Here is a 12,262-nt window from a genome sequence, read left to right on the forward strand (position 1 = left end):
ACTGTAAAGACATTCATAGTTCACATTCGGTACTTTTCCCCCTCCTTTCTACCAGGATCAGACCATTTTCAGATTCTGTGGTGCCAGTGTGCGCAGTGTGTTTTTCATCACTGCAAATCAAAATCAGACATTTTTTTTAGCAAGTTCTCGCATTCACGTTTGCAGCTCATAAATATTTTGATCTTCGATGAGTGACTGATATTCATGAATAAGTGTTAGATGAATAATGGAAAACAGCAATAAGTGAGTTTCTGTAGATCCAAACCATATGAGAAAGTCCTTGAGCAAGTGCTTCCTTCGGCCACCCACCTCAAGGCCAGCATTTGCTGGGAATTACTGTACATCAACAGAACACCCCCCTTTTTTATAAACACAGATATAGACGGTTCATGTGATACTTTTATTTTCTTCTCCCCCTCGGAGATCAAAGACCCTCCATTGAGGATCAAGCCATATGGGAAGAACCTGCAAAATATTAGCTGGCATGCAATATCATACCACAGTGATGGAAGGAAGGCAGGGTGTGCCAGCGAAGAAAGCATGCCAGCGCACGACTATGGGAGTTTACATCAGAACCGAAATCGTCAATATGAACCATGTGTTCCACTTTCAAGGAGCTCCTTGTCTTGAACACAACATCTTAATGAGCTTCATGCTCGACGGACGGTGGTTTTCCACATGGCTGAACGGCCCACAGACACACTAAGTCTCATCTGTTTAGCGGTCATGCCATTGACTTCCAGGCCACGTTTTAATGGAAGTCACGTGCTGATAGGTGATAGTCTGCGGATACTGCTGCCAGGCCCCACCGGTGGCCACAGCATTGTTTATCTCTGTTTATCTGGCCACAGGTGTGTCTCATCAGTTATTTAAACTGTATAACAGCTAAAATATTCTGTTGAATTAAGCTTAATTTTGCCCTCTGGTTGGAAATATTCCTGCACACAGACTTCTGCAAAACAAAACTGACAATTTACCGCATTTTCATTCAAATTAAACCACACAAGATGCTGAATAAAGCCAGAGCATCAGCAGACACAATAAACATAATTATGAGTATTAAGAACCTCAAAATTGTATATATATGTAATCTTTTTCAAATATATTTATTGTCATATTTATAAAACATAACTGAATGTAAGTTGATCATTGAAAATTTTCAGTTGCCTTTTTTTATTCTGCAGGTGATTTTTTTGGGTAGAAATATAAAAAAATAGTACATCCATTAAAATGTGACAACATAGATTACGTTTTGAGACATTTTGCACATTATATATATATTTTTTTGATTTATTAGTTCTGTTATAAATACTACAAGTAAGGCAACAGATAAATCTCAGTAACTATGAGGTTTTGGTTCTAACTGCAATTACACAAATTGAGTGTTTTCTCTAGCAGTGGTTTTGTATGTTGGTCAGACAAGATTCAACTTTATAATTAAGGTAGACTTTGACTTGAAAGGTGGATATTTTTTTTTTAATTCAAGGGTAACGATATATTGGGGTAGGCTGTCACAATGGTGATATACATACTGTTTTTATGTATTTATTTTTATTTTTTGCAAGCCAAGACTAGGATTTGTTGAAAAGTAAACCTACCCTGAGAAATATTCATAGACTTTCTTGCATATACATTTGCCATATCATGGTCACTTTCTTGGTTAACGGAGTTCAGAAGGACCGAGATGAAGTGTGGGAGTTTTTCAGCCTCATATCCGAGAACTGACTCAAGTACACAACTGCATCAGCAACGTAACTGGCTGGAATTATCGCCCATCCCAGAAGCATAATTTACTCGGGCAAAATATTTATACAGAGGCGGACCGAAATCACTTACAACAAGTCCATTCACGAAACCGAGTGGAAGCAACCCACATTAAAGACTCTGTAGACTTCTTATCAGTCGCAGTACTTTTAAGGAACGCCGCTGGTTCAAACATCTGTAAAGAAGTATTCAGCAGCATCATGAACTTTTTGGCTGTATTACATTGTGTGATACTTATTTCAGTTTGTGAAATACTTGGAGATCATCGAACGAACGGTAAGTGAATGACTTTACAATATTTCGCTTTACCCTTACGAAAATTAGCCATGGTTTTACTACAAAAAATCAAATCAGATAAAAATAAAACCCGGTTAGCCTACTATTGTTAAACAATGGTAACCACAAATCAACCTTAGTTTTGCTACATGGTATTTGTAGTAAAACTGTGGTTGTAATCAATACGCCGCGAAAAAAAAAAACACATGGTTACTACACTTTTACAATAATAAAACCATGCTTAATTTTCGTAAGGGATAGCTTGCTTTATTAGTTGCTTTAGAAGTTTAGAAACTTTAATCTAGCAATGCACTAATCAAGATATTATCGTATGTGAAATAAACACACGTTTAAATGTGTTTTAAACAAAACACTAAAGTGAATTTATTATAATGACAATGTACCGTTCAATACTGACAGTTATCATAGTCTTTGCAGCTATCGAGCAGCTGTTGCTATGGTTACCTCCTCACGCAAAGGCGATTTCTGTTCACGAGCGTAAACTTTTAATCGAACATTTGTGGTTATTGAAATGTTTAAATACGCTGTTGAATATATATATATATATATATATATATATATATATATATATATATATATATATACACACACACACTTTTATGTAAGAAGAATTCATACTTCATACCTTTTCTCGGTACAGTTATGTTAATAGTGCAAATGAACGGAAAGTGAATGCATTTTATTGCTTTGACATTTATTGCATGCTCTGTTAAAGAATACATTAGCCAGTTATGTATTCGGAAACAGACGGTAAACCTTTGAGCTATAAAACAGAAATAAGGCATCTTTATGGCTGCTGCTCTGAGCCTGCTCACATTTCAGTGTAAAGACGTAATGCAGCATAAAAGCCAGACTAAATTAAGCCTGCTCTGACCCACCTCAGCCCCTAGTATCAAAGTATACAGCTGTATTTGTATTCTGTGTAAATGCATTTATGCCACCTCTGAGCAGCATTAAGCAATCTATGTAAAGACAGCTAAATGCCTCTTCAGGAGCGTTTCTGTGCCACCTTTGCAATATATAAAAGGTTTACTTATTCTGAACAAGGATTTAAAATATTTTCACAAAGTGTCAGAGAAAGAAAATAATCTTTCTCTGACACTCTAATCCTGTGAAAAAAAATCATTTTTTTTCTTGTAACATGAGATATTTCTCATATGACCAATTTCATTGGGTAATATGACATATCTGAGATCATCTTTGTTTTAGTCATCAAACACTTTCCAGTCTCATATGTGCAACTGAGAAGGAATGGAGAAAAGACATCACAAGCTGATGTCAGGGTTGCATTGTCTCTGAGATGGATTATGTATGTTTTAATTCTGTATTTGTTTGTCTAGCTGGCATGTGCTGGCTGCAGCAGGGTCCGGAGCACCGCTGTGACATGGTGCTCATGAGGGGCGTGAGCAGGGAAGAGTGCTGTGCGGCCAGCCGTCTGGACACTGCCTGGTCCAACACCAGTCTGCCAATCAATGAAGTCAGTCTGCTGGGATTCCTGGGAATAGTTTCCTGTAAGCCGTGCAAAGGTACAGACTCATATTTACCCTCTGTTCTAAGATCTCAGTAGGCTGACTTGGGTCGTCCCGCTGCGTAATGTTCCAACATGTTGATATCAGTGAGAGACTCTGTGCTGAAGTCCTCTTGAACTGGTTATTACACTGTCAGAAAAAAGGTACAAAAGCTGTCATTGGGGCAGTTTTTCAAAAGGTATACTTTCAAAAGGCACCAATATGCACCCTTTTGGTACAAAGACGTACTTTCTGAAAAGGCACCAACCCAGTGACAATTTTTGTTCCTTTTTTTGGAGCGTGTACCATTTTAAGCCTTCAACACACATTATAGAATCCCTCGATTCCAAATTAAGGATGAACCCATTTTGGTTGGGGAGATAAAATCTAGTACTGTAGGCCAAATCTTGGTTTGGAGAGTTTTCTTTGCAAATGCAATTCTTCAGTTTTCTTTCAACGTGGATTTACACCAGAAGTTTTGTTTAACTTTCCCCCGATAGCCTTGGCCAGGTACGTGGGTTCATATAAGGGCTCCAAACCGCTACTATCATCAGACATTTTAAACACAGAGTTTTATCACTGGAGTAAACAAGTTAGCTCACGTGATAATTAGAAAGTATTTCCTCAGCCCAGTAAGCCCATAATTGTGCTCAAAATTGTAGTTTTGTGGCTTTTAGTGCATATCTATTAGTTTTGAGGTCATTTGTATGATAGTGTACTCTTAAAATTCACTTTTAGTAGATAGATGCATTTAAAATTTGTAGTCATCCTCCTACAGGGAAACCAATAATTTGATGACTCATCCTGCACTCACTCATTTTGTCCAATCAAATGCTCTCTAGAATGAGAATGTCCCTCCCACTAAATGTACAGTAACATTAGCAAAATTTTGCTGGCCAAATATGGTCCATTGTCTGATGTCAATAGTGTAGTCAATTTGAAACCATGCAGCTTTTTGATGGTCAGCATGGCAAATCTGCGCAAACAGTTGGACCAACGTTGCGCCGTCTGGGGGGAAAATAATTCGCCCTGAAACAGAAGTCCTGATCGTATGGATTCCTATTGAAATAACCATCTTTGGTCTGCTAAAAACTGTTGAACAATGGTAAATGTGAGCGCACCTTAATATGACCTACTTCTGATTAGCAATAGTAAGTTGCAAATCAAAATTCCTGATTGCATGGATTTTGTCCTCACACAAAATTCCTGATCGTGTGTATACCTTGAAATAACATGGTTTCATTTGTAGAAATTTGCTGAACAATGGTAAATGTGACCACACCTTAATACAATCCACTTCTAATTAGCAATACCAAGTTGCAAATCGAAATTCCCAATGACATTAATTCCTATTGAAATGACTGAATTTCGCCTGCAAAAATTGCAGTACATGTGACTGCCCTTTAATAAGTCCTACTTTCTGATTAGCAATACCAAGCTGCCAATCGAAATTCCAGATCGTGGGGATTTCACCTTCACATGAAATTCCTGATCACATGGATTTAAATTGAAACTAATAGATTTCGTCCACAAAAATGCACAGAACAACATTAAATGTGACTGCAGCTTAATACAGTTCTTCTGATTAGCAGTAGCAAGTTGCAAACTGAAATTCTGGATTTTTGTCATTATGCATAAAATAAATAAATAGTTTAACACAATAGCAGCTATTTTGTCCCTCTTCTCTCTCTCCTCACTCTCTCAGCATTCACTCTTTCCCAATGCTTGTTGGAAAGCAGACTTGTTTTGACTTTCCCTCTCGGAGATGACTGAATTCCAGCACACCGCAAAGAAAAATGTGCGCCACATGCTGAAGAGGTCTGGTCCTCATAAGCCTCAAACACAATCAGCATCATTAGACACTAGAGGAGGGGGGCACTGGAAGTGAAAGAGTGAAAGTCTGTTATATTGTTTGTTCCATGGTGTTTGCTTTCCATTATCATAAAACTATATGGACCCTACTGTGTAACCTCCCCAGCGTGTTCTCAATGTCGAAATGCTTCAAAGCATTCCTGAAAGCTCAACTCACACTTAGCGTCTGTCCACCGCATTTCCTTACATTTGTTTTTTGGGGGCAGACAAGGCAGTTCGTAAATCATGTGTGACTGCCAGTGGACCTTGAGGAGACATAACAGGGTTATGCTGGGATTTCCAGTGGAGGTAGGGGTATCTGATTCGGCCTTGAGTGATTTGGTTGGCTTCACAGGGAAGGGGAGCAACAGGATATTAAAGAACTTGCAGGAATGGGAACCAGAAGCTGGGATAACAGGGCCTGAATCGTAGAAACGGTTTCTGATGTGTTTTGTTTAATTTGGCTTGAATGGAGTAGATGGACTGGAGAGAATGGACAATTATTGGAAAATATGTCAATGGATGACTCATTGACTCAGAATGACTCAACTTGCAGTTGAGTTCATGAGAGTTTGACGTTAGCATGTTGCTAAGCTAACAGTGTGATATTTAAACATGCATAAAAATACAAATATGAGGTGACAGAACTTTTCAGTATTGAATGAGTATATACATTTCCTTATAAGCAACTTTTCTCCGGCTTTGTCCACCAACTTTCTCTTGCAGAGAACTGTGAGGGGGTCAACTGCGGCCCTGGAAAGGTGTGCAGGATGAAGTCTGGACGTCCCCAGTGTGTGTGCTCTCCAGACTGTTCCAACATCTCCACTAAACACGCTGTGTGTGGGAGCGATGGAAGCTCATACAAAGACGAGTGCGCGCTCCTGATGGCTCGCTGCAGAGGTCACCCTGACCTGGAGATTATGTATCAGGGGGAATGCAAAAGTACGCTGCTGATTTTCAGGTTCTACATGCTGAGTCCATTATTTTGCTAAGATGTTTTGCAGACTGACTGAAAAACTTCAGATTCAGATTATTACTCGGATTTAATTAGGTGCAAGCTTACCATATGTATTCTGAAAATCATCCAATAATATTTACCCATATATATATATTGTTCACCCAAAAATGTTTCTTCTGTTGAGCACAAAAGAAGATATTTTGAAGAATGTTGGTAAGAAAACTGTTGACGGTAGCCATTGACTTCCATGGTATTTTTTTCCCCATACTATCATCAACTGTGCACTAACTTTCGGCGAATTATCCCTTTAAAGAAAATATATTTTTATGACGATGTTTATTAGCACAAATTACATATAAATATACATAAAAAAAATAAAAAAGTCCTATGTACTGTAAATGGGTCGAAAAAGCACTTTAAAGGTCAACTAATTGCATTTGATACTGTATAAATTTAAACTATTATACATTTGCATTGACATAATAATTTAACATGTAATTAAGTGTTTGCAAACATTGCATTCAGTTTGCACTTTATATTCTTTAAATCAAATTGTCTGAACCTCACCCATGTAAGAGATTCACAGAATTCAAACTGTCTAAACTGTCCTAACTACTTTTACATCAGTGAAAAATTTACCATCTGAAGTTTATTTATGATACCTGAAGTTTTTTTTCCCCATGTGGCGACATTCTCTTATTAAGCTACCCAGATGAAAATATGAGGAATAAAATGGTTTTTAGACAGCTACTATTGTATAATGACATGCATTATTATATTTTTTTTGAGGGGGGGGGGTAACTAGTGTAGAAAATAGTGTGGACTCTGGTGATTACGTGCATGTTTTACCATGATCTTTTTCAATATATGATTTTTTTCATAATTTTCTTGACCCTTGACACTCTTCTTTCAGAGTCCTGCTCCAATGTTGTATGTCCTGGGACGCATACCTGCGTGACGGACCAGACCAACAGCGCCCACTGCGTCATGTGCCGCACTGCGCCCTGCCCAATGCCCATGGTCACTGAGCAAATCATCTGTGGCAACGATAACATTACCTACACCAGTGCCTGCCATCTGCGTAGGGCTACCTGCTTTTTGGGTCGATCCATAGGGGTCCGCCATTATGGACACTGCAGAAGTAAGTTTTTACACACCTGGAATTGTTTGTTTCTGATATATCCACACTGGGCTTGTTGAATTCATTTTAACTTTGTGTCTTACAGGTAATGAAGGAAGTGAGGAAAATTCACTCTTCTGAGGAAGAGACAAGAGCAGATCCGCTCCCTGTACATATTATGATGGCACGTAAGACGTGAGAGAACCTGTTTGAAACCATATAGTCTCACAACATGGCCCTCTGTACCAAAGAACCACTACTAGTATTTTATATAGGGCTGGGTATCGAGTTTGATACTTTTTAGGCACCGACCAAATTGCCTCGATACCATCGAGTATCAAAAAATGTCTTGTTGTTCGGCACCAAATTTCGATACCTAAGGGGTTAATCTCATCAATGTCAGTGAGCCAATAAGCATGCAGCATGCTTGATGTGCCTAAATTAGTGATTGGCTCTGGCGAGGCATCAAGGAAAACACATGTTACATGACCATTCACGCACACTGTAGCATCATGCTACATAAAATGTATACTATGCTTTTACTCAAAACTCGCTTTAAACCACCATCGAGTGTTTGTAATAACCTCCGATTGCGATCTAATGAGGGTTTTGGTCATATAATGTTGCAGAAATATGTTATTTATAGCCATTTATATCGGGCTAATCGCTACATCTGCTTAGCATTTCTCATGTAAACACCCGTTATTGTATGAAAAGTGGCAGAATCTCATTAAAATAACATACAAATCATATACTGTCATAATCACATGTTTATTAGCTTCATGTTTCATCCCTGTAAATGTTTTTTTTGGAAGTGTAACACACATTCGTCATAGGAGACAGGGCGGGTTATAAACGCATAATATGACTGACATGTGAGCAGTGAATGAGCTTCCTCTGAGTCAGAACAGCGATCGCGGCAGAGAAAACACAGGCAGACAGCGCTAGAAACAGCTAACGCTCATCAGTAAATCAGTGGAAAATGAATAGAAATGATGATTCTGTCTAAGCTATGCGTTTTAAAAAGAAAACGCACTAGTGTGAACGTACCCTAGGGACATTAGTCCCGGGGACATCATCAGTGAAGAGAGGGCTTGTCTGTCTCCTGAAAAAGCAGACATGCTAATTATTATTATTTTTTTATAAGAACTGCTGAATGATTTAAAGATCGTAAGTATGCAGCAGTGAGCCTCACATACTGACTTAAAACTGTTCATTTTGCACTGAAAACTATTTCAACTTTATTAAAACTATTTGCACTGATTTATTGTGTTGGTTACATTTTGTTCCTTTGTGCAGTGGCTCAGAAGATGAGTCTTTAAGTCTGTAAAAACCTCAAATGAGGTAATGTGTAATGTAATCTTGTTAAAATGGATTTCATAAAATTGGTATCGAAAAAAGTATCGTTCAGGAACCGGTATCGGAGTCAAGGTATTGATATCGGTATCGATTTTTTTTTTTACGATACCCAGCCCTAATTTTATAAGCATGCAATTCATATTTAAAGGAAATGTGTGGTTTTAACAGGAGAACTGAACTGATGAATTGACAGTGTGCATATTGTAAATATACTACAAGCTACTATTTATTGGAGAAAAGTAAGGAAGTCAGTATTATTTATGTGTTAAAGGGTTAGTTCACACAAAAATGAAAATTCTGTCATTAATTACTCACCCTCATGTCGTTTCAAACCCGTAAGACCTTCATTCATCTTCGGTACCCAAATTAAGATATTTTTGATGTAATCTGAGAGCTGTCTGACCCTGCATAGACAGCAGCGCAGCTGAAATGTTCCCAAGTCCAGAAACGTAGCAAGGAGATCTGTAAAATAATCAATGTGACATCAGGGGTTCAACCATAATTTTACGAAGCTACGAGAACAATTTTTGTGTGCAAAAGAAAAAAAAAAAAAATTTATTCAACAATTCGTCTCCTCCGCGTCACCCTGTAGCGCCATTTTGGAAAGTATCAGCTGGACGTAAACAGCGTATGCTTTTCTGTGTCAGCTGCGTCACACGGATACGCTGTTTTCGTTCAGATCAAATCACAACAACGTAGGAAACAGATCCGGCGTGACACAGAACAGCATATGTGGTTTATGTCCAGCTGATACTGGACTTGGGAACATTTCAGTTGCGTTGCTGTTTATGCAGGCTCAGACAGCTCTCAGATTGCATCAAAAATATCTTAATTTGTGTTCTGAAGATGAACAAAGGTCTTACGGGTTTGGAACGACATGAGGGTGAGTAATTAATGACAGAATTTTCATTTTTGGGTGAACTAACCCTTTAACACCCTATATTCGTACATCAGCTGCCTTTATCAAGGTATTTATTGTGGTTTTTGCTTCAGTTTTCATGTACATGTCAGAAATTAATAATGTAAACATGCATGTTCCTGTACCTTTGAATCTCCTGATGATTACTGGATGATTTTTTTTTTTCACAAAAAGCTATTTCTTGTCAATTAAATAATTTAGAAAATTACTTTTCCGTAACATTTGATGTTTTCTATATTATTTTATGTTTTAAATATTTTATGTTTTTATTATTATATTAACTGTTAATTCCCATGGTTTTCCAGACCTGGAAATTATCGTTTTAAAACATTTTCCTAGTTTTCTAAGAACCTTGACATGAGCTCTCTGTATGCCAGACAAAGGATATCAGCATTGCCAGCCATTAGCTTTGTGACAACTCTACTATGAGCAAAGCACATAGTATAGTAACCAGCACAAACGATGACCAAAAACCACTGAAATATCTGCCTGAACATTCCTAAGTACAGTTTTCCCAAAAACGTGCCTCTCTGCAAAATCCATGTGGACTCACAGTTGAAATTCTTATGGACATGGGAGACTACTTACACGTAAACAGCGTATGCTTTTCTGTGTCAGCTGCGTCACACGGATACGCTGTTTTCGTTCAGATCAAATCACAACAACGTAGGAAACAGATCCGGCGTGACACAGAACAGCATATGTGGTTTATGTCCAGCTGATACTGGACTTGGGAACATTTCAGTTGCGTTGCTGTTTATGCAGGCTCAGACAGCTCTCAGATTGCATCAAAAATATCTTAATTTGTGTTCTGAAGATGAACAAAGGTCTTACGGGTTTGGAACGACATGAGGGTGAGTAATTAATGACAGAATTTTCATTTTTGGGTGAACTAACCCTTTAACACCCTATATTCGTACATCAGCTGCCTTTATCAAGGTATTTATTGTGGTTTTTGCTTCAGTTTTCATGTACATGTCAGAAATTAATAATGTAAACATGCATGTTCCTGTACCTTTGAATCTCCTGATGATTACTGGATGATTTTTTTTTTTCACAAAAAGCTATTTCTTGTCAATTAAATAATTTAGAAAATTACTTTTCCGTAACATTTGATGTTTTCTATATTATTTTATGTTTTAAATATTTTATGTTTTTATTATTATATTAACTGTTAATTCCCATGGTTTTCCAGACCTGGAAATTATCGTTTTAAAACATTTTCCTAGTTTTCTAAGAACCTTGACATGAGCTCTCTGTATGCCAGACAAAGGATATCAGCATTGCCAGCCATTAGCTTTGTGACAACTCTACTATGAGCAAAGCACATAGTATAGTAACCAGCACAAACGATGACCAAAAACCACTGAAATATCTGCCTGAACATTCCTAAGTACAGTTTTCCCAAAAACGTGCCTCTCTGCAAAATCCATGTGGACTCACAGTTGAAATTCTTATGGACATGGGAGACTACTTACTCATTGAGATAAAGTGTTGTGCATGTACTGTGTGTATTCAGAGGGATTACTCAGCCAAAACAGCTACGCTTCCAGGCCATGTTCACGCTGACGTGAAGACCAAACCGAGCCACCCACCAAGCAATGAAATTACCAGCTACAGTCTCATGGCAGCAGTTTTTTACGAGGACGCTGGGACAGTCAAAGAATGTACAGTACATTCTGCTGTTTTAATGGTTTTCACATTGTCGGGTTATGTTTTTGTCGTTTTGTGTCTGTTTGAGTTTTACGGTCACTTGACCCTGTTGTATGCTTAAATGGTCATAAGGATACATTCAGTGTCTAAGTGTTTTATCTGATTATCAGTAAATTGGATGGTGTTATGCGAAAATGAAGCAGACAGTTTGGTAGATGCAGATATTTGTGTAAATCATTGTACAAGTTTGTTCCATGCTTTCCTGTCAGAAGATATTTTAACCTTCCTGTAAATAGAGACCTTTTGCAGTATCTGAATATGTACTGTAAAATTCAGTTTATTCAATTGCATATTTTTGTATTGTTTACTTACATTTTTTTTATTAAAACACAAAATTAATGTTGTATTAAATTGATTCTCATGGTTCTTGCTGACTGATAAGATTTTGGAACCCAATTCATGTAATTTAATTTGACAAATTGATAAAACAATTAAACACACACAAACTAATTTTTTTAACCATACAGATAATTATAATAATTATAACAATAAAAATATATATTTTATTAATAAATATTAATAAAATAATAAGGTATAATAATAATCTAAAATATTAACAAATATTAATAAAATATGGCATATTTCATAGAAAATATTATTTTGCAATTTAGAAATAATTATAAAATTTCAAAAAAATACTTATTTCTAATATTTAATAATGAAGTGATAATGGCATTTTCTGTATCTATGAATTTCTGGAATAAAATGTTGTAAATATTTTATATTAGTTTGTATGTTTGTATTTAAATCATAATATGTTAATTATTTTATAT

The 12,262-nt window shown here is 37.0% G+C and overlaps 1 protein-coding gene across 2 annotated transcripts; it reads left to right on the forward strand.

Annotated features, from left to right (window-relative positions):
- The first annotated feature begins 1,740 nt into the window (after positions 1-1,740).
- LOC107569933 (follistatin-related protein 3-like) lies at positions 1,741-11,791 on the forward strand. Of its 2 annotated transcripts, XR_001606965.1 has the most exons (6): positions 1,741-2,040; positions 3,402-3,587; positions 6,147-6,362; positions 7,292-7,519; positions 7,605-7,693; positions 11,296-11,791. XR_001606965.1 is itself a non-coding variant. In XM_016256106.1 (5 exons), exons 1-5 carry the CDS (start codon positions 1,965-1,967, stop codon positions 7,637-7,639), a joined length of 741 nt encoding a protein of 246 aa, XP_016111592.1. In that variant the 5' UTR covers positions 1,741-1,964; the 3' UTR covers positions 7,640-8,448. The 2 variants fall into 2 exon arrangements, 1 of the variants encoding a protein (XP_016111592.1); XM_016256106.1 differs by lacking the exon at positions 11,296-11,791 and having other exon boundaries at positions 7,605-8,448.
- The last annotated feature ends 471 nt before the right edge of the window (positions 11,792-12,262 follow it).

The sequence above is a fragment of the Sinocyclocheilus grahami genome, unplaced genomic scaffold (genome assembly GCF_001515645.1).
Source record: "Sinocyclocheilus grahami isolate Dianchi unplaced genomic scaffold, SAMN03320097.WGS_v1.1 scaffold1397.1, whole genome shotgun sequence".
NCBI classification, from domain to species: domain Eukaryota; kingdom Metazoa; phylum Chordata; class Actinopteri; order Cypriniformes; family Cyprinidae; genus Sinocyclocheilus; species Sinocyclocheilus grahami.

What these genes read in the sequence shown, in the direction of transcription:
- LOC107569933 (XM_016256106.1), top strand. Translation starts at nt 1,965, where the DNA reads ATGAACTTTTTGGCTGTATTACATTGTGTGATACTTATTTCAGTTTGT. An exon ending in TGGAGATCATCGAACGAACG is followed by an intron (nt 2,041 to 3,401) that starts GTAAGTGAATGA and finishes TTGTTTGTCTAG; the next exon opens with CTGGCATGTGCTGGCTGCAG. An exon ending in GTATCAGGGGGAATGCAAAA is followed by an intron (nt 6,363 to 7,291) that starts GTACGCTGCTGA and finishes CTCTTCTTTCAG; the next exon opens with AGTCCTGCTCCAATGTTGTA.